A 23,074-nucleotide genomic window follows, 5' to 3' on the forward strand; every position below is an offset into this window, starting at 1 on the left:
GGAAGCCATTCAGAGGAGAAAATACATTATTTCAGCTGAGACTTGAAGGCATTTTCAGAAGAAAGGGAATGCTAGGTGGAAGGACTCGCATTTGGATAGACACAAAGGAATATGGATAGTTGACTTATGTGCAGTTCACAACTACCACAAATTGGGAAAGGAGGAAAGAAAACAGGCTAAATGAACCAAGATCATATGTGAGAGTTGGGGATGGCATAAAAAGTGGCAGTGGGGGTGTTTGGGAGGTGGGGAAAGGCCACCTCTTTCTGCATGTTGTGGTATTTGCCCCAAGGAATATAATGTCAACAGAAAGACTTGGTCTGGTAGGAAAGCTTAATCGGAGCCCCAGATGGCTTGTGTGACTTCATAATTTCTGTTGTACCTATTTTCTCAAGGAAAGGCAATCATAGGAGAGAGGACAGAGTCTGCTGTTTTTATTTTCTGGAAAACACAAGATGTGAAGCCAGGGAGAGCTTGCAGAAGGGCAGGAGATGATATCGCAATCTATGCAATGGAGTTGATTTCTTCTTATAGAAAGGATTTTTACGGTTTTTACTCCCAATTTCACCCTTAACAACTCTGAAACTGAAAACAGCCCTGTTAAATTCAATTAAGTGGTTCACAGACCCACTAGACTAGTATCTGCACATTTCCACAAGAGCCACTTGCTCCTCAAATGCCCAAATGAACTCTGATACTGAAGCAAGATGCAGATATTTCCATTTTAATCAATAACTCAAAATTCATCAAGATTAAAGTCATCTCTAAGGATGTAGCAGGACTTTATGGAGAAGTCCAGTATGAGCAGAGTCCAAGACCCTAAGGAGTTTGGTGGCTGACAAAGGCAGAGGAGGAAACTAGGCCTGCTTCACAGAACTTGAGGAGGTGGTAACTCATCAGAATGAAGAAACTGGGCTCAATTCCAGTTGGCTTGGTTGTGTTTTCTCTTGCTTGGAGCGCTTGCAGTACTTATATGACAGAAATGCCATGCCACAGACTCCAAGAAGCACAAGAGAAAAGAGAACATACAAAGCTGTCTGTGCTGCTGCGGTGCTGAGCATTAGCCCCAGGAACTGCACCTCCTGCTCTCTCATGGGGCTGACGGTGGGTCCAGCATCTAGGAGAGGACACAGGGTGGTTGATGTTTTGGTACTGATTGAGTTCTCAGATCTCTGAGACCCCAGCAGAGGCTGCATGGTACCCCAAATCTGCACAGCCAATTGACAGATTGCTGAGGTAGAGGTACCCATCCTCTTTCAACTGTGTGTCAGAAGCCTCTGAGTGAAGTTAAGCAGTTGTATTTTTTAAAATCTCTATCAGCAATTAGAATACAGGTTGAATATCCCTTATCTGACATGCTTGCTTCGGATCAGAAGTGTTTCAGATTTGTGATTTTTTTTTTAAGATTTTGGAATATTGGCATATACATAATGAGAGATTTTGGGGATAAGACCCAGGTATTCATATATGTTTTTATATGCAACTTATCCACATCGTGTGAAGGTAATTTTATACAATATTTTAAGTAATTTTTTGCATGAAACAAAGCTTTAACTGTGTTTTGACTGTGACCTGTCACAGGGGGTCAGGTGTTGAATTTTCCATTGTGGTATCATGCCAGTGCTCAAAAAGTTTCAGACTTTGGAGTATTTTGGATTTTGAATTTTCAGATGAGGGATTCTTAGCCTGTATAATCGAAACTGGATAATTGTTGTTTACATTTGTGTAGTGGTTGATACTCTTTCTTTCAACAAATATGGGGCACCCCCATTGTGCAGGCATTGTACTTTCACGGTCCCTTTATTTGATCCTTGTAACTGCCCAGAAGCATGTGCCTGGATTTTTACCTATGGGTGCACAGCAAGTTAGTGGTAGGGCTGGAAGAAGAATCTAGACTTGCCCATTCCCAGAGCAGGGCTCTGGTTTCTAGATGTAACACTGATCCTACGTGTCCTTTGTTCCACCCCAGGAAATGTCTGGAGCATTCAGAGAAAATAAATGTTTGTTGAATGAATGAAGGGGATGGACAGGCAGAGAGAAGGGTAATAAACTAGAAGAAAATAGACTAAGAGGCCCTTCCACCTGCCCCTTCCCCTAGGGTTTATTCCTTCCCAGAGCCACATCTCACCTGGCTGTTGGAGACAAGCGTGAGGCCCTGTAGCGGGGTCAGGGAAGCCATTGCATTGGACCACAGAAGCATAGAACTTGGCCGACGCTTTGGGGATCCTTGGCAGAGAAGGGTCACTATAGTTCACAAAATGCAGACCAAATCTCTCTGAAAAGCCTGTGGCCCACTCAAAATTGTCCATCGCACTCCAAACTGTGTATCCTCGAAGGTCCACCTTGTCCTGCACAGCTGCTCAAACACAGAGGCCTGGGCATAAGTTTCCTATCTCATAAGGTGCCTTCCTGCCAGGCCTTTGGAAGCCAGGTCTGCCTACTGCTCTCCCCACCACCCTGACTCACAGATGTTGGTAAGCTTCGGCTTTAGCTCTGTGAGAAGGCTGTCCCTTTGCATGTAGTGATTATTAGTGGGTCCTCTGTGGATAGAGATGCAGAGCTACCAGCATCTTTCTAGAAAAGCTCAGCCCTGAATGGGAGTTGGGAATACAGGTGGAACATTCAAAGAAAATAAATGTTTGTTGATGGAGGCATTGTACTTTCAGAGCATGGTCTTACTCATGGAGCCCACCCCTCCATCACTCTGAACAGATGGCTCCTTATGCCAGCTATGGAAGGCTCTGGGTGTCCCCAGCTCCAGGCTTCCAATGGATGCCAGTGCTGTGTCTTCAAAGAATGGGCTCCCCCAAGTCATTCCCCTGGGTCATCTACACTCCTATCCATGGTCTTGGTCAATGCCATAGAATGTTAATGCTCCTCCCTATAGAAAATAGCTCTTAGATGGAATAGATTTCAGCTGGGTAGGATTTTTCTAATTACTTTGCTGTTGCATTGCTGGCTCTTTTACTCAGTATTTGTTCCATTTTCTTAACCTCATGATCCCATCTCAAGTTGTTAGGGCTGAGCCAGGAGTCTTAAACTTTTGCTTGGAAACCAAGAGACCCTATAGGCAACCACCCAGCCTACTCCTCCCGGGCTCTACCCAGACCATTGCAGGAGGGCACTGCTGTTTGAAATCAGGGAGGATCAAGGGGAGCAAGTGACTCAGGCCAGGAACTAGGGTTTGGTGGCATCAGGCCACTGGGCTTGCTTGCTGAGCTTAGATGTAGGACGGAAAAGATTCAGCGCAGCCCTAAAGCAAAGCTTAAACCCAACAGGAGCAAGAAGCCTTATCATTTTTTTTCTTACTGTGGCCCAAGGACATTGTATCACCCTCCTGCAGATGGCAGGTGTTTCCAACAGGGAAAGGTGCACACTGAGGAAGTGTGGGCCCATCGTACCTTTGAGGGCTTCGTTGATGTAAGTCCGAAGGTAGTAGATCCTCGCAGTGTCATTGAGGTCTGTTTCTTCCCGTTGGGACACTCCATTCTCCGTGACATAAATCGGAGGATCACTGTACTCCTCCTTTAACCAGTTCAGGATCCTCCTGAAGCCAAACGGCGTCATCTTCAGCCAGGAGGAGCCAGAGTCTGGCCACGAGCGATCTGCAATGGAGGCAACTCCTCTACAAGTTCAAAAGTTAAAGATTAGGTCTTGTTTTGTACCTCTCAAGAGGCCCTTTACACAAAACGCAAAACAGGACTTAGACCAGAAAAAGCCTTAGGTTTTGTCTAGCCATAAGAATCATACTAAACCCAGAATAATCAAATTGCTTCAAGTTCTGCTCCTTTCGCTGGTTCTAGCTGCCTGCACTCAGTGCTGGTATAGCATTGGACAAGCCACTCAGCTCTCCGCCCTTCAAGTTCTCTGCCTGTGCAGAGCATAGTCTTACTCACGGAGACTACCCCTCCACCACTCTGAACAGATGGCTCCTTACACCAGCTATGAAAGGCTCTGGGTGTCCCCAGCACCAGGCTTCTGATGGATGCCAGTGCTGTGTCTTCAGAGAATGGGTTCCCCCAAGTCACCTATGTCTAGTCAATGCCACATGCTGACCATGGGTGCGGCCACAGGCACCAATACTTATGGCCCTACTTTGTGTGATGACAGGTAGCAGACAGGCTGGGACCCGTTCAAGTGTCCAAGAGCCTGGCCTCTCTCTTCAGTGATGGACAAGGAGAGGAGACAGCTCCTACCACAGGGGTGCCTGCTGGGGAAAGCCACAGAAGCCTGATCACCTGTAGTCACACATGTCAAAGAAGGACAAAGCATTTAGACACTTCTTACACTCAGATCGGGGGTAAAAAAAACGTTAGTTTTATCAGCATCTGGATTTATGTGACTCAGCTGAATTGAATGTGGGCCATTTCATAAGCACTAGTGAGGGTCTCCGGGGAGACAGCTCCAGGGCTAATGAGGCACATGAGGTGGATAAGGGAGGGAGATTCAGGACTAGAGGGGTGCTCTGGAGTTTACTCAGTGCCCCCTTGGCGAGCCTGATTTGGGGGGTTTCAGGATGCAGTGAGAGTAGAGGGGCTGGTTTTCAAAGAAAGAACCTGGACTCAGTAAGAGCTACTGATGTGGAAAGATGCTTGAAGGAACAAAATGAGATTTTCAGAAAATGGTAGATAGGAGACAGGACTTAGGCATAGCTCCCACTTGGGTGGACAGAACCGTGTATGGACTCATGTTGTGAGCTATATTGCTCCAAGAACCACTGCAGGAATATACCAGAAAAATGGAAAGATTTCACAGACCCTTCGGAAAAAGGAGAATGCTGCTGCAAACTCCATGAGACAGCCGCAAAACTGTGAGTTCCCAAAGTGTGAGGGGGGAAAGTATGCCTCTGAACATACATCCTTTCTGGGGACCTGAAAATCCAGATTATAGGAGAAGGATTTAGCCTTACCTAGAGTTCAAGTGGGTTTAGGGAGCCGAGCAAAATATAAAAGTAGAAGAAGCAGTGAGAAGAGCCCTGTAGCCACTCCCTGTCCCCAGCTTGAGCCCAGGGAAGCCATCCCTGACTTTATCTGACAGAGGTCCTTGGGGAAGAAAGCCAGTGAAATTAGGGAGGGGCAGGATGAAGGAAGCTTACAGCTGAACTTAATTTCAACTAGAAGCATGAATTTTCCTGAGCAGAATCTTGGGGGCAAACAAAAAAATGCAGATAAAAAAGCACAGAAGCCACAGCCAACAGTGTGGGCAGGTGGGGAGGGGCAAGGCCTGAAACCTTGGGGCGAGATCTCTGCCCTGTGCACTGTTGGCAGGGCACAGCTGGAGTGAGACTGGACTTGCTGGCTGTGTAGAAGCTGGGGAGGCTTTCCCCTTTTACTGCCACCCACAGCTGGTGGCCAACCAGTTCATGCCATTACAGTAACTCATAACAGAGCAATCCTGCTCCAAAGAAGGAGAAAACAACAGCTAATTCCACTGCCTGTAACATCCTGGCTAATCAGAAGTCTTGAGTCTGTCCACATGACAACTTCACTGCTAGCATAACCAGCATTTGAGACAACCAGAGTACCAAACAAAACTATAACCAAGGACTCACAGAATCCACTTGACTCCCCTGCCACCTCCACTACAGCAGATGCTGATATCCACGGCTGGGAGACCTGAAGACACATCACATCATAGGACTCTTTGCAGATCCCAGTGGTCCTGCTGGGTGGATAGATGCAGAAGAACAACAACAATCACTGCAGTCTGGCTCTCAGGAAGTCCCATCCCTAGGGAAATGGGGCAAGCACCACATCAAGGGATCACCTGTGAGACAAAAGAATCTGAACAGCAGCCCTTGAGTTCCAGATCTTTCCACTGGGACAGTCTACTCAAATGAGATGAAACCAGAAAAGTTAATTCTGGTGATATGACAAAACAAGGTTCTATAAGACCTAGAAAAGATCACACTAGCTCTCCAACTATGGATCGAAACCAAGAAGAAATCTCTGAATTGCCAGATAAAGAATTCAGAAGGTTATTAAGCTACTCAAGGAGGTAATAGAGAAAGGTGAAAATTACCTTAAAGAAATTTAAAAAACAATACAAGATATGGATGACAAAGTCTCTAGATAAATAGATATCATAAAGAAAAAACAATAGGCCCGGCACAGTGGCTTACACCTGTAATCCCAGCACTTTGGGAGGCCAAGGCGAGTGGATCACAGGTTCAGGAGTTCACGACCAGCCTGGCCAACATGGTCAAACCCCATCTCTACTAAAAACAAAACACAAAAAATCAGCCAGGTGTGTTGGTAGATGCCTGTAATCCCAGCTACTCAGGAGGCTGAGGCAGGAGAATCACTTGAAACCAGAAGGTGGAGGCTGTGGTGAGGCAAGATTGTGCCACTGTACCCCAGCCTGGGCAAAAGAGTAAAACTCCGTCTCAAAAGAAAAAAGAAAAAAAAAATCACAACTTCTGGAAATGAAAGACACACTTAGAGAAATACAAAATATGCTGGAAAGTTTCAACAACAGACTAGAACAAGTAGAAGAAAAAACTTCAGAGCTTGAAGATAAGGCGTTCAAATTAATCTGACAAAGACAAAAAAATATTGTAAATGAACAAAACCTCGAAGAAATTTGAGAGTACTTTAAATGACCAAACATAAGAATAGTTGGTGTTCCTGAGAAAGAAGAGAAATCTAAAAGTTTGGAAAACTTATTTGAGGGAATAATCGAGGAAAACTTCCCTGGCCTTGCTAGAGATCTAAACATCCAAACACAAGAGGGTCAAAGAATACCCGGGAAATTCACCACAAAAGATAATCAACTAGGTACATAGTCATTAGGTTATCTAAAGTCAAGATGAAGGAAAAAATCTTAAGAGCTGTGAGGCAAAGGCATCAGATAACCTATAAAGGAAAACCTATCAGATTAACAGCAAATTTCTCAGCAGAAACCCTATAAGCCAGAAGGGATTGGGGTCCTATCTTTAGCCTCCTTAAACAAAATAATTATTGGCCAAGAATTTTGTATCCAACGAAACTAAGCTTCAAAAATGACGGAGAGATAGTCTTTATCAGACAAACAAATGCTGAGATAATTTGCCACTACCAAGCCAGCACTACAAGAAATTCTAAAAGGAGTTATAAATCTTGAAACAAAACCATGAAATAGAAACTCAAAATAGAACTTCACAGGGCCTATAAAGCAATGACACAATGGAAAAAAAAAAGAAAAAAAAGGTACTCAGGCAACAACTAGCACAATGAATAGAACAGCACTTCACATCTCAATACTAATATTTAATGTAAATGCCTAAATACTCCCCTTAAAAGATACAGATGACCCAAATGCCCATCGATGATAGGCTGGACAGGGAAAATGTGGCACATATACACCATGGAATATTATGTAGCCATCAAAAACGATGAGTTTGTGTCCTTTGTAGGGACATGGATGAACCTGGAAACCATCATTTTCAGCAAACTGACAGAAGAGCAGAAGATCAAACACAGCATGTTCTCACTCATAGGCAGGTGTTGAACAATGAGAACACGTGGACACAGGGAAGGGAGCACTACACACTGGGGTCTGTTGGGGGTAAATAGGGGATGGACGGTGTGGGGTGGGGAGTTGGGGAGAGATAGCAAGGAGAGAGATGCCAGATGTAGGTGATGGGGAGGAAGGCAGCAAATCACACTGCCACGTGTGTACCTATGCAACAATCTTGCATGTTCTTCACATGTGCCACAAAACCTAAAATGCAATAAAATAAATACATGGAAAAAATAAAAAAATAAAAATAAAACTTAGAACGACTCTAAAAAAAAAAAAAAAAGATACAGATGGCAGAATGGATAAAACTCTACCAGCTAAGTATCTGCTGTCTTTCAGAGACTCATCTAACACATAAGGACTCACATAAACTAAAGGTAAAGGAGTGGAAAGATATTTCATACAAATGGAAACCAAAGGTGAGGTGTAGCTATTCTTATTCTTTTTTTTTTTTGGAGACGGAATTTCGTTCTTGTTGCCCAGGCTAGAGTGTAATGGCACAGTCTTGGCCCACTGCAACCACTGCCCCCTGGCTCAAGTGATTCTCCTGCCTCAGCCTCCCAAGTAGCTGGAATTACAGGAATGTGCCACCATGCCCGGCTAATATTTTTGTATTTTTAGTAGAGACAGAGTTTCACCATGTTGGTCAGGCTGATCTCAAACTCCTGGCCTCACAAGATTTACCTGCCTTGGCCTCCCAAAGTACTGGGATTACAGGTGTGAGCCACTACACCTGGCCAGTTATTCTTACATCAGACAAAACAGACTTTAAAGCAATAACAGTTAAAAAAGACCAAGATGGGGCTGGGTGCAGTGGCCTATGCCTGTAATCTCAGTATTTTGGGAGGCCGAGGCAGGCGGATCACCAGGTCAGGAGTTTGAGACCAGCCTAACCAACATGGTGAAACCCCATCTCTACTAAAAATACAAAAATTAGCTGGGTATGGTGGCATGTGCCTGTAATCTCAGCTACTCAGGAGGCTGAGGCAGGAGAGTCGATAGAACCAGGGAGGTAGAGGTTGCAGTCAGCTGAGATCGTGCCATAGCACTCCAGCCTGGGTGACACAGTGAGACTTCATCTAAAAAGGAAAAAAAAGAGAAAGAGGAACATTATATAATGATGAAAGGATTAGTCCAACAGGAAAATATCATAATCCTAAATATAGTATATATGCATCTAACACTGGAGTGCCCAAATTTATAAAACAATCACTACTAGACCTAAGCAATGAGATAGATGACAACACAATAATAATGGGAGACTTCAATACTCCACTGACTGCACTAGACAGATAATGAAGACAGAAAGTCAACCAAGAAACAATGAACTTAAACTATACCCTAGAACAAATAGAATTAAGAGATATGTACAGAAAACTGTACCCAACAACTGCAGGATACACATTCTTTTCATCAGCACATGGAATGTTCTCTAAGATAGACTATGTGATAAGCCACAAAACAAATCTCAATGAATTTAAGAAAAATCAAGATTATATCAAGCACTCTCTCAGACTATAGTGGTATAAAATTTGAAATTAACTCCAAAAGGAACCCTCAAAATGACACAAATACATGGAAATTAAATAATCTATTCTTGAATGATCTTTGGGTCAACAATAAAATCAAGATGGAAATTTAAAAATTATTTGAAGTGACTGATAATAGTGACACAACATATCAAAACCTCTGGGATACAACAAAGGCAATGCTAAGAGGAAAGTTTATATCATTAAATGCCTACATTGAAAAGTCTGAAAGAACATAGACAATCTAAGCTCATACCTCAAGGAACTAGAGAAACAAGAACAAATAAAACCCAACCAGCAGAAGAAAAGAAAGAACAAAGATCAGAGCAGAACTATATGAAACTGAAACAAAAAAAAAGATGTAAAAGACAATTGAAACAAAAAGCTGGTTCTTCGAAAAGATAAACAAAATCTCCCCCTTTGTCAACATGTACTATGGACTAAATAAATAAAACTAGATACTTACATTAGAAAAAAAAAAAGATAAACAAAATCGATAGCCCATTAGTGAGATTAACCAAGAAAAGAGAGAAGATCCAAGTGAGTGCAATTAGAAATCAAACAGGAGACATTACAACTGATACCACAGAAATATAAAAGATCATTCAAGGCTACTATGAACACACAAACTAGAAAACCTAGAGGAGACAAATATCTCCTGGAATTATAAAAGCCTCCTAGATTAAACCAGGAAGAAATAAAAACTCTGAACAGACCAATAACAAGTAGCAACATTGAAATAGTAATGAAAAATTGCCAACAAAAGAAAATCCAGGACCAGATAGATTCACAGTTGAATTCTATCAGACATTCGAACATGAATTGGTATCAATCCTACTGAAACTTTTCCTGAAGAGGGAATCCTCTCTAAATCATTTTATTAAGCCAATACCAAAACCAAGAAAGGACATAACAAAAAAGGAAAATGACAGACCAATATCCCTGATGAACACAGATGCAAAAATCCTCAACAAAATACTAGCTAACTGAATCCAACAGCACATCAAAAAGATATGATCGAGTGGGTTTCATACCAGGGATGCAGGGATGGTCTAACATAAGCAAGTCAGTCAATGTGATTTCGCACATAAACAGAATTAAAAACAAAAATCATATGATCATCTCCATATTTGCAGAAAAATCATTTGACAAAATCCAGCATCGCTTTGTGATTAAAACCTTCAGCAACATTGCGAAATTGGTATAGAAGAGACATACCTTAAGGCAATAAAAGCCATCTTTGACAAACCCATAGCCAACATTGTACTGAACAGGGAAAAGTTGGAAGCATTCCCCCTGAGAACTGGAACAAGGCAAGGATGTCCATTTTCACCACTTCTATTCAACGTAGTACTGAAAGTTCTAGCCTCAGCAATCAGACAAGAGAAAGAAACAAAGGACATCCAAATCTGTAAGAGGAAGTCAAACCATGCTGTTCACTGATTATATGATCATATACCTAGAAAACCCTAAAAACTCATCCAAAAACTTCTAGATCTGATAAATTCAGTAAAGTTTTAGAATACAAAATCAATGTACACAAATTAGCACTGCTATAAACCAACAGTGACCAAGCTGAGAATCAAATCAATAACTCAACCTCTTTTAAAACAGCTGCAAAAGACAAAAAACAAACACCTAACACAAGGAGGTGAAAGATCTCTCTACAAGGAAAATTATAAAACACTGCTGAAAGAAATCATAGATGACATGAACAAATGGAAACACACCTTAGGCTCATGGATGGGAAGAATTAATATTGTGAAAAATGACCATATTGCCAAAAGCAATTTATAAATCCAATGCAATTTTCACCCAAATATCATCATTATTCTTCACAGAACTAAAAAAAAAAAACAAACCACTCAAAATTCACATGGAACCAAAAAAGAGCCCATGTAGCCAAAGCCAGACTAAGTAAAAAGAACAAATCTGGAGGCATCACATTACCCAACTTCAAACTATACTACAAGGCTACAGTTACCAGAACAGCATAGTACTAGTATAAAAATAGGCATGTAGATCAATGAAACATAATAGAGACCCATACATAAAGCCAAATACTTACAGCCAACTGATCTTCTACAAAGCAAACAAAAACATACAATGGGGAAAGGAAGCTGGATCCTCATCTCTCACCTTATACATAAATCAACTCAAGATGGACCAAGGACTTAAATCTAAGATCTGAAACCATAAAATTCTAAAAGATAACATTGGGAAACCTCTTCCAGATTTGGCTTAGGCAAAGAGTTCATGACCAAGAACCCAAAAGCAAATGCCAACAAAAACAAAGATAATATTATCTGGGAAATGCAAATCAAAACCACAATAACATACCCCTTTACTCCTGCAAGAATGGCCATAATTTAGAAATAAAAAAATAATGAATGTTCATGTAGATGTGAAAATACTTTTACACTGCTGGTGGGAATGTGGAGATTCCTTCAACAATTAAAATTAGGGCCAGATGCAGTGGTTCACACCTGTAATCCCAGTACTTTGGGAGGCTGAGGTGGGTGGATCATGAGGTCAGAAGTTCAAGACCAGCCTCACCAAGATGGTGAAACACCATCTCTAGTAAAAACTACAAAAATTAGCTGGGTATGGTGGCAGGCACCTGTAATCCCAGCTACTCAGAAGGCTGAGACAGAATAGCTTGAACTGTGACAGCAGAGGTTGCAGTGAGCTGAGACCACGCCACTGCACTCCAGCCTGGGTGACAGAGTGAGACTACGTCTCAAAAAAACACTAAAATTAGAACTACCATTTGATCCAGCAATCCCACTACTGTGTATTTATTCAGAGGAAAAGAAGTCATTATAAAAGAAAGACACTTGCACATGCATGTTTACAGCACAATTCATAAGTGCAAAAATATGGAACCAGTCTAAATGACCATCAACCAAGTAGATAAAGAAAATGTGGTACATATATGTACCATGGAATACTACTCAGCCATAAAAAGAAATGAAATAATGGCATTTGCAGCAAACTTGATAGAGTTGGAGACCATTATTCTAAGTGATGAAGTAACTCAGGAATGGAAAACCAAGCCTTTCATGTTCTCACTTGTAAGTGGGAACTAAGCTATGTGGGTGCGAAGGCCTAAGAATGATACAATGGACTTTGGGGACTTGGAGAAAATGGTGGGTGATGGGTGAGGGATAAAAGACTACACACTGGGGGCGGTGTACACTGCTTGGGTTATGGGTGCACCAAAATCTCAGAAAAGCACTAAAGAACTTATTCATGTAACCAAACACCATCTGTTCCCCCAAAACTATTAAAAATTTTTTTAAAAGTTTAAAAAAAATTGACTTCTTCTGCCCTGTATGTCCAAAGGGGGTGGAGTATCAATTTGAAAAGCTACCTCTGCCAGTTTTCAGTGTTTAATGAAGAAGGTAATTGAAGGATTTTAATTACCTAGAGGAATTAATTTCTATTTATAGGACATAATCATTTTTGGCAGGATTCTGGGAAACCCAGCGCAAAGACTTAAAGTTAAGAAGGGCAAGGTTGGTAAGTACAAATGCTGTCTCTTGGTAAGTACAAATGCTGACAAATCTTCATTAATTACAATGTAAAGACTCAGTACAGAGTGAATACTGTTTCTGGAAAAAAAAAACCTGTTAACCCCAATGACATCAAATTAAAAACCTTCTTTGAGGTGAGTGATGAACAACAACATAATAATAATAATACCAATGAAAGAGTCTTAGGCCAGGGCAAGTTTAAAGTTTTTCTAAAGTTTGTCAATTTATTTTTTTATTATCCATTTGCATATTCTACCAGTTTAGATAAATGAAGGTGGTATGCACAATGAAAATGGTGAAAAATGTGCCGGGTGCAATGGCTCATGCCTGTAAACCCAGCACTTTGGGAGGCCAAAGTGGGCAGATCACCTGAGGTTAGAAGTTCGAGACTAGCCTGGTCAACATGGTGAGACCCCCATCTCTACTAAAAATACAAAAAAATTAGCCAGGTGTGGTGGCAGGTGCCTGTAGTCCCAGCTACTTGGTAGGCAGGCTGAGGCAGGAGAACTGCTTGAACCTGGGAAGTGGAGGTTGCAGTGAGCTGAGATCATGCTACTGCACTCCAGCCTGGGCAACAGAGTGAGACTATCTCAAAAAAAAAAAAAAAAAAGGCCATTTGTTATAAATCAAATTATTTGGCCAGTGAAAGGGGGTGCTGAGTGGCTGAGAAGCTCAGAAGGAACTCCCAAGGAAGGAAAAGAACAAGACTTAAAATAGTTATGAATAAAGGGACAATAGACGAAAAAAAAATTGGCTTTTTAAAAACCATTATTGGCCAGGCTTGGTGGCTCACAGCTATAATCCCAGCACTTGGGGAGTCCAAGGTGGGTCAGGAGATTGAGACTACCCTAGCCACCATGGTGAAACCCCGTCTCTACTGATATACAAAAAAAAAAAAATTAGCCATGCATGGTGGCAAGTGCCTGTAGTTCCAGCTACTCAAAGTAATAATAATAATAATAATAATAATAATAACAAAGTAAATAAAAACTGTTATTTGGTAAACCAAAATCTTTTACTATCTCTACTTCATAAAAGCATTTTTTTTTTTTTGAGATGGCGTCTCTCTCCGTCGCGAGGCTGGAGTGCAGTGGCACGATCTCAGCTCACTGCAACCTCTGCCTCCCAGGTTCAAGTGATTCTCCTACCTCAGCCTCCCAAGTAGCTGGGACTACAGGCGTGCACTACCATGCCCAACTAATTTTTGCATTGTTTAGTGGAGACGGAGTTTCACCATGTTGACCAGGATGGTCTCGATTCCTTAACCTCGTGATCCACCCGCCTCAGGCTCCCAAAGTGCTGGGGTTACAGGCATGGGCCACCATGCCTGGCCTAAAAGCATTGTTTAAAACAGAAAATAAAATTTTACCCTTGCATTATTGTTATTAATATTGAAGCAAATTTTGATAAAACCTGAAAATTTTTTTTCTTGAAAATCCTTTTTTTAAAAAAAAGCATTTTGACAGTTGAGCAGCTTGTGAAAAAGAAAACAAAATAAATGAATAAATTTTTAAAAATAAAATAAAACAAAAAGCCAAGCATATGTGTCCTAATGGGAGGTGCCCTGGAGCCTCCGGCCTCCTCTCCCTCTCCCTTGCTGGAGATTTCCTGCAGGATCTGTGGGGTGGCGAGCATCTTGCAAACCCTAGCACATCCAGCATTGGAGGCCCTGTTTTGAGGCTGGGCAGGCCTCGGAGAGCGCGGCCAAGGGGCACCCTTCTGCCTTTTTGAGAGATGGCTCCAGGCGCCCTGTTGGTGGACTTACCTGTCTGCATCAAAAGAAGAGACGTCAGTGGGATAGTTGAGGTTGTAGGCCAGGACAGTGGTGTAGTGATTGAACCCAAAAAAGTCATAGGTGCCATTGATCCTCTTCTTCTCATTCTCTGTAAATTCTGGCAGCCTGTGTGGAAGAAGCCATTAAGGGCAGGGGTTTCATGGAGAGCCATGCTTTGGGAAGACAATGTCATGGGGCTGGGGCGGGGGAGCGCTCTGAACCCCAGGCAAGTGGCCGTGACTAGGGGCAACCGGCAGGGAAGGAGAAGAGGTCCTTCAGGCAGTGCAGTAAGCACCTGCAGCTCCTCCTGCCACACTGTAAACCTAGCTTCCCTAGGTCTCTACAAGAGCCTTTGAAACCCAAGGGACCACACACACACACACACACACACATATACACACACAGTTTTAAATTTCCTTGAAACATTGACATATGCAAATTCTGATATTTAGCATCTATGACAGATTTCAAAATCAAGAGAGTACCTCAAATATATACCCAAGGCTCCTCCCCTATGTTTATAAAGTTATATCTTCTATAGTTTTTCTTCTTTTTTTTGTAATGGAGTCTCCCTCTGTTGCCTAGGGTGGAGTACAGTGGCATGATCTCAGCTCACTGAAACCTCCACCTGCTGGGTTCAAGCGATTCTTCTGCCTCAGCCTCCCAAAGTGCTGGGATTACAGGTGTGAGCCAACGCGCCTGGCCCTTGCATAATTTTTATCTCTGTATTCTACCCTTCTCAAGTTCCTCTGCTCTTGTTGGGGTTTATTTGTCTAGGCATGCCTCTTTTCTCCAACTCTAAGAATAATAATAATAATAGTAGCTTCAAGATCTTCAAGGTAGCAGGGGAAATATTTTGCAAATTGAGTATTTGACTTTGCAAACTGAGTATTTGCATTTGAACTTCTCAGTTCTCACGATTTCACTGAATCAATCTTCCCTCCCTCCTTCCCTCCCTCCCTCCCTTTCTCCCCTTCCCTCCCTCCCTTCCAGACAGGGTCTCTCTCTGTCCCCCTGGGGACACTGCACTCCCTCTGAGGTTCCCACCAGGTTCCCATGGTGTGTGCCACCATGCCTGGGTAATTTTAAAATTTTTTGTAAAGACAGAGGCTCACGGCTGGACGCAGTGGCTCATGCCTGTAATCCCAGCACTTTGGGAGGCCGAGGCGGGCAGATCACAAGGTCAAGAGATCGACACCATCCTGGCCAACATGATAAAACACTGTCTCTACTAAAAACACAAAAATTAGCTGGACGTGGTGGCATGCACCTGTAGTCCCAGCTACTTGGGAGGCTGAGGCAGAGGAATTGCTTAAACCCAGGAGGCAGAGGTTGCAGTGAGCCAAGATTGTGCCACTGCACTCCAGCCTGGTGTCTCACAACAGAGTGAGATTCTGTCTCAAAAAAACAACAACAACAACAAAAAACAAACAAACAAAAAAAAAACAAGACAAGACAGAGGCTCACTATGTTGCCCAGGCTGGTCTTGAATCCCTGGTCTCAAGGGATCCTCCCGCCTCAGCCTCCCAAAGTCCTGGGATTACAGATGTGAGCCGCAGTGCCTGGGGAACTTTGGCTTAATGGGTAGATGGAGCATTCATCAGGCACTCTGAGTGAAAAGCCTCTCTCCTGTAGAACCTGACTAATATGTACTTGTGTACAGCATGTATAGGTGATCCTGACTGCATGCACATGCTGACAGAGAGACCCAGTGCTTCTGGTTTAGGTGTGGCCCAGAGATGCCCTGCTGAGGCTTCTGACACCTTCATCTTCACCTCTCTTCTACCATTAACCTGAGGGATCAAGAACCTTCCTTCCCTGGGGTTTCTGAGATGATGGGAGAAAACTTTCAAAGCGCAGCCTCCTCATGTCCCTGATGCCTCTGCTCAGAAGCCAGCAGTGGCCTGTGGCACCAAACCCAAAGCCCTGTGCCTGGCTTCCAGGCCCTCTACCACATGGCCTCAGCCGCTTCACTGCTGTTGGGCTGGTCTCCCCACTGTTAGCTTCTGGCACTCCCCTCATTCTTACCTCTAGGCCTATCTTCACAACCCTGCCCCTTGGAAGGAATGACCTGTAATCTCCCACATTCCATCACCTGTCAAGGCCCAGCTCAGCTGATGTCCTGCCTTGTCCATGAAATCTCCTGGGTCTACCCGGCCCACCCTGATCTCATCTTCCGAGTTTTCTTTCTACTGAAGAGCCTGGGGAATGGGAATCCTTGGAGCACCGTCTTTCTAACTGTTCTGTCAGCAGCTTGAGGAGTCGACTTGCAATCCTCTCCTTCTGTGGACCCCTCCCTCTGGCCCTGGCTCGGGCAAATGGTAGACGCTCAGCAAAGTTGTGCGGATGGGCTGGACGCTCACTGGCTTTGCTGGAGATCACAGTTGACAGATAAGACCTTTAGGCATAGCCTACTCTGTGGGACTTACCCTAACCAGGCCAGGGTGTGCATTGTGAGGAGGGAGCTGGATTTTTAATCCTCAGATGGGCTATATGGGAGAGCTTGGGGGCAAGACTCAAAGGCTACATTGGAAATTCACACCTGAATCCCCCGGGTCTTGGAGTGGTGGGCGTGTTCCTGTAGGCAGTGACCCCAGCTTCTTGTTTCCACACACACCTCTCACCCCACCTGCATGATTCTGCCCCCAGCATGAGCCCGGGGGGCAGACACCTTGGCTGCAAATCTCAGCTCCATCTCTTAATTGCTGGGTGATCTTGCCCTAATCATTGTGCCTCGCTTTACTCATCTTTAAATAGAAATAAAGGTACCAACAGAAGATGGGGCCAGGTGCAGTGGCTCATGCCTGTAATCCCAGCACTTTGGGAGGCTGAGGCAAGCGGATCGCAAGGTCAAGAGACTGAGACCATCCTGGCCAACATGGTGAAACCTCATCTGTACTAAAAATACAAAAATTAGCTGGGTGTGGTGGTGCAGGCCTGTAGTCCCAGCTACTCGGGAGGCAGAAGAAATGCTTGAACCTGGGAGGTGGAGGTTGCAGTGAGCAGACATTCCAACACTGTACTCCAGCCTGGTGACAGAGCGAGACTCTTGTCTCAAAAAAAAAAAAAAAAAAAAGATGGATAAACGTTGGCTGCTGATGTTGCTACTCCTTCTTTGCCAAGAAGGGGTGGGTGGATAATAAGTAGGGGCGCTTTGGTGCAGACCACCGCCACCTGCTGGCCAAATGAGGCAAAGTACATGCCTGGCTGTCACCCACTGCCACCCACATTCACACATGAGGTGATGAAATAGGATAGGATGAGCTAGGATTTGTCTGTGGAGTGGTGTAGTGGGGTTGCTCAGAGGTGGATATCCCTGGGACAGATCTCCTGGCTGTTGTGCAAAATAATAACCATAATAGCAAACCCCTCTTGTCAAGCACATAACAGTGCCAGGTGCTGGGTTATGCTTTACATATATGATCACATTTAACTTCCCAGCGAACAAAGAAGCTCAGTCATGGTAAACTGCCTGAGACACGCCTCTGTAACCCCGATGCCCATGCCCTCACCACTGCGGGCACCAGGCCCTTACCGAGACTTGCTGAGGCCTGCAGCCAAGCTCCTTTCACGGATCCGCGTCTTCATCACCTCATTGTAATCTCCATTCTTGAAAATAGGATGTGCAAACCAGCCTCCCATGAACTGCGGGTAGGGTGAGGGAGACAGTCAGCCCAAGCATTACAGATGGGCACAGCAAGAGACAGCACCATCCCCGCTCAGAAGTGCCTGGCCTTAGAACCTCCCTTCTTTTTCCATACCCCCAGCCTAAGTCTCATCTCTGTGGCTCCTGCCTGCTGCAGCTTCAGTACTCACAGTTCTACCAGCTGAGTCTGCGCTTGCTCAGCTGCTGTTGCTCTGAGGGCAGGGCCACCTCTTCATAATTACAGCTTGACGTGACAGGAACTGACCTGGCACTACCCCTGGTGTTCAACAAATGCTTCCTGGCTGCCTTTGGAAGGGTCCCACAGAGAAGGGAGAGGCCACAAGCCTCCAGGCTCCCGGTTCCCTCTCTCCACTGAGTGGCTGAACTTCCTCATCAATGTGCCCAAGGAGCAAACAGAACATTCTGGGGAGGGCCAAGATGCAAGGCTTTCCCGACAAGGCTTTCCCAGGCAAAGCATAACTCTTCATGGGCTTTCAGAGCCCCAGAGTGGGAACTGTTTGACCTATTTTCTCTAATGATATCTATGCCATCCTTATCATGAAGGGGAATATATGGCACCCAAACACTATAATGCTGGGGGGTTTGAGAGCCTTCTTTAGTCTCTCCAAATCCTCTCCTCACCCGCTGGCTGCTGCTGGGAATATAGGGTGAGGGCAGCTTCCATTCATGGTCAGAGATGAGGCATGGAACACACATGCCCTGGTAAAGAGGCTTAAATGCGCCCACTCCAAGGTACCACACTGGATGTTTTGGTGGAAGCTGATTCTAACAGGAGATGCATCTGTCATAATCCTTGGCTGCAGTATCACAGTTCACCAGTAAGTAGCTCAATTTAATGATATGACAGCCTAACATTTCCTGACATTTGAGTTTTGATTTCAGGAAAAAAGGAAATGTTGCTCTAATTCACCAGTTCTGTGAGTCTGACATGGGGGATACATTAATTTTGTTTCAAAGCTGTTTCCCCAGCTGGCTAGCAAACCAGAAAATTAAGCTCTTCGTTGCATTTATTAATTTGACTATCTTTGTCAAGGTCTCTTGTGAAGAGTTTGGAAAACCAAGGCCCTTGGTGTTCCCCCTGAGGGAGTTATAGTGCCACAGTTGGCAGACTCTTCCACAGAGCCCAAAGTGGGAACCAATCCAGAGAGAAACACTTGCCTTTTCTTCCTGATGCAAAACGTAGAAGGCGGCACCTTCTAGCCCTTTCAGAGACTCTATGAAGGGCCAGAGGAGCTCTGCCGTGAATGAGGATCATTATTCTCCTTCTCTCCTCTTGTCAGGGGTTCAGGTGGAAATAAAGGTAGGCCACGCTGGCACCTGCTTTCTTTTTAATTAATTAATTTATTTATTTTTTGGAGATGGAGTCTTGCTCTGTTGCTGAGGCTGGGGTGCAATGGCAATCTTGGCTCCAGAGTTCTTTTGCCTCAGCCTCCTGAGTAGCTGGGACTACAGGCATGGACCACCACACCTGGGTAATTTTTTGTAATTTTAGTAGAGATGGGGTCTCACCATGTTGGCCAGGCTGGTCTAGAACTTCTGACCTCAGGTGATCCACCTGCCTTGGCCTCTCAAAAGTTCTGTGATTACAAGCATGAGTCACCATGCCCAGCTGGCTTCCTACTAATGTCTCTACTTCCTAGGGGTGAAATTCCATGACCAAAAGATGCTGTCCTTAAACTCATTGAGTTGGCAAATTAGGAGCACTAATGAGTTTCACAGAATCTAAAGCCCTTAGTTTAAGAAATATATAGGCTGGAGCAAATCAAACTAAATGGCAACACCTAAAGGTGAAGTGTGACATTGCAGTCCAGCTCTGTTAGCTACTTTAGTCCAACCAGGGAGACTGAAGGCATGGAATTTCTATGAGTTAACTTCAAACCAATGCTACAGAAAGAATTACCTGTACAAACGATTTTTAAAAACTTAAAGACAACCTAATTCCATAGACCTTATCACTTTCATCACAGCAAACTTATGAGGTAGGTAGGGCATCTCCAGTTCAAAGATGACAAAACTAAGGTACAAAAAGTTTAGATGATTTTCCCAAGTTCAGAAAATCAGGTAGTAGCAAAACCAGGCTTAGATCCTAACAATTGTTTTTTTGGGTTGGGGGTGGTCTTTCCCTGTCACCTGGAGTTCAGTGGTGCTGAAATCATGGCTCACTGAAACCTTGAACTCCTTGGCTCAAGCCCCCACCTTAGTTAGCCTCCTGAACAGCTGGGACTATAGGTGTGTGCCACTATGCTCTAGTAATTTTTCTTTTTCTTTTTCTTTTTTTACAGACAAGGTCTTTCTGTCTGTGTTGCCCAGGCTGGTCTTGAACTTCTAGCCTCAAGTAATCCTCCTACCTCAGCCTTCCAAAGTGCTGGGATTATAGACATGAGCCACCACATCCTAAATTTTTGATTCACAATCTGTTTCTATTAGACTGGAAGGAAAGATGGACAAGAGTAAGAACAAGCACCCAGAGGAAAAACAGACCTGAACATATCTCCTGGCTGCCTCCACATCCTCCTGGTTAGAGGGATCTCTGGGTTCAGCCCAGTCACTGCTGATGGTGATGGAAATCACTCCACCTTGACTGGCGCGGTACACATCGTTGTACAAATGCCAGGCCTCAGCATGAGCCTTTATTAGGTTGTGGCCAACAATGTAGGGGGCAGTGCCAGGCCCAGCAGAGATTCCTGGAAACATACACATGGACATCAACAGAGAATGGAGAGAATGGATGTCACTGAGAGTGTTAGTCCCTGCCTGCAGGTGTCCCCTCTGTTTGGGAGAAGGGATGTAGATTCTGGCATTAGGAAGATGGGAATTCAAACCCTGGCTCTCCCTCTTATTAGCTGGCTGTGTAACTTTGGGTTACAGGGTGACTCATATGTCTCAGGCAAAATACCTATAATAGAGACACCCATCACAGAATCTAAAGCCCCCAATTTAAGAAAGGCTTAGGCTGGAGCAAATCAAGTCAAATGGTGACACTTAAAGGCGAAGTGTAATGATGAATATACTAATTACTCTGATTTCATCATCACATATTATATACATGTATCAGAATATCATTTTGTACTCCATTCATATGTATAATTATTGCATATCAACTAAAGATAAAAGAAAAAAAATCCCTTTGGGTCAGATGTGTTTTATAATTAAATGTTTCCTTTGAGAAAAGTACCTAACAGGCCCATGGGCCTGGGACAGCTCTCCATAGTCAAGCACACTGACAACCTCTGCAGCAGAACTTAGGAAGGTTCACTCAGTGCCATAAACACCATGAGCGGCCTCCTGCTGGCTTGAGTCAGGTTTCACTACTATTAAATGAGCTCAGGTCAGCCAAACCAATTGTAAGAACCTTTGGGATTTGGGAATTGTGAAAAACAGACTGTAGACCTCTACAGCCTGACAAACTGTCCTTCCCCACTTCAATTTGCCCACATCTCTATCTCAGAGACCTTCCAACCTGAGGCCAATCAGAGTCACAGAGCAAAGAAATGAAGCCACCTTGAGGTATTGAGATGTGAAATTCACGTTTAGCAATGCAAAGTCAGGAGGTAAGCCTCAGCAGCTCTGAGCAAGAGGCAGGGTTTCGGCCATGGGGCTTTCTTGGCTGCCTCCTCCTGTGCCATCCAGGTTTCAACTTCCAATGTGCTAAGAATACCATGTTCCAAGGAGCCGACGAGCCAGGCCTGGGACCTACCTGGAGCTGCTGTTCCGTAGCCATAGCCCTTGTAAGCAATGACAAAGGGCTCATTCAGTGTGATCCAAAACTTCACCTTGTCTCCCAGCCTCTGGAAGAGCACATCTGCATACTCCTTAAACCGCTGCACAATGGTCTCATTCTCCCAGCCTCCTATATCCTGGAGTGCCTGCGGTAGGTCCCAGTGGTAAATGGTCACCTGGGAAGAAGCCAGATCAGCTGTTCCATCAATTATGCTTTCCATGGGAATCCCTGGGTTACCTTTGCCAGCATCAACATCTGCTGCTAATCCTGAGAGCGACTTAGACAAAAAGGTTCAAAGATTTTTTTTTTTCCTTTAGGGAAGAAGTAAATTGCTTTCAGGGAGAACCAGATGGCTGAGATCAAGGTTGGGAAGGAAACTCTTTTTATGTGTTTTGAATTCTGCATCATGTGAATTTACTAACAAAAAGTTAAATTTGAGGTAGGGCACGGTGGCTCATGCCTTTAATCTCAGCATTTTGGGAGGCTGAGGCGGGTGGATCACTTGAGGCCAGGAGTTTGAGACCACCTTGGCCAACACAGTGTAACTCCATCTCTACTAAAAATACAAAAATTAGCCAGGCATGGTGGTGCGTGCCTGTAAGCCCAGCTGCTCAGGAGGTGAGAAACGAGATCCAACACTGCACTCCAGCCTGGGGGAATTTAAAAAAACAAAAACTAAACTAAACTAAATTTGAAACCAGTATTTTGTTTACATGATAAATGCGCTCCCCCAGCTCCACTGGCTCTTGCATGCAGACTTTCCCAAGGCCTGGCCAGGGCCAACCGTACCTGTGGCTGGATGTTGGCGGCCAGCAGTGCGTTGATGAGCTGCACATAGTAGTTCAGGCCCGCTTCATTGATGTACCTGGTGGTTCCATCAGGGAGGATGCGAGACCAGGAGATGGAAAAACGGTAGTGGGACACGCCCATGTTCTGCAGGGTGACCAGATCCTCAGCAAGCTTGTGATAACTGTCACAGGCCACGTCTCCAGTGGCATCATCCTCAACCATCAGTGGTGTGTGAGAATATGTGTCCCAAATGCTGAGTCCTTTGCCATCTGCTCTCCACGCACCTTCGATCTCAAAGTGATAAGACATGGTCTAATTAGGTCATTCAGTCAAGCACTCACAAGTTCCTTTCTGCCACTGGGTGAGTCCCAAGTCAGGACGCTTCCCAGCATCACCTCCTCTGGGAGTCTGCTCTGGCCCCCCGCCCCCTCAGTCTCGGCACTCTCCCAGCTTTCTCTACACATATGGCGTGGCCACTCCTCCACAAAGACAGACATAGGCAGAAGATGGAAAGCAAGAACCACCAGTAACTGCCAGGCAAGTTGCTCTTACCTTTTT

General features: G+C 44.3%; 1 protein-coding gene across 1 annotated transcript in view; it reads right to left on the minus strand.

Moving 5' to 3' along the window:
• Positions 1-407: 407 nt before the first annotated feature.
• LCT (lactase) overlaps positions 408-23,074 on the minus strand; it is a 64,039-nt gene continuing 41,372 nt past the window's right edge. Inside the window, exons 10-17 of the mRNA XM_037733513.1 lie at positions 22,517-22,807; positions 21,704-21,902; positions 20,488-20,690; positions 17,875-17,984; positions 14,331-14,465; positions 3,402-3,625; positions 2,129-2,356; positions 408-1,120 (exon numbers count right to left, since the gene is read on the minus strand). Coding sequence (XP_037589441.1) covers positions 897-1,120; positions 2,129-2,356; positions 3,402-3,625; positions 14,331-14,465; positions 17,875-17,984; positions 20,488-20,690; positions 21,704-21,902; positions 22,517-22,807 — 1,614 coding nt within the window. The 3' untranslated portion in view covers positions 408-896. The remainder of the gene's footprint in view (positions 1,121-2,128; positions 2,357-3,401; positions 3,626-14,330; positions 14,466-17,874; positions 17,985-20,487; positions 20,691-21,703; positions 21,903-22,516; positions 22,808-23,074) is intronic.

The sequence above is a fragment of the Cebus imitator genome, unplaced genomic scaffold (assembly GCF_001604975.1).
Source record: "Cebus imitator isolate Cc_AM_T3 unplaced genomic scaffold, Cebus_imitator-1.0 Scaffold534, whole genome shotgun sequence".
NCBI classification, from domain to species: domain Eukaryota; kingdom Metazoa; phylum Chordata; class Mammalia; order Primates; family Cebidae; genus Cebus; species Cebus imitator.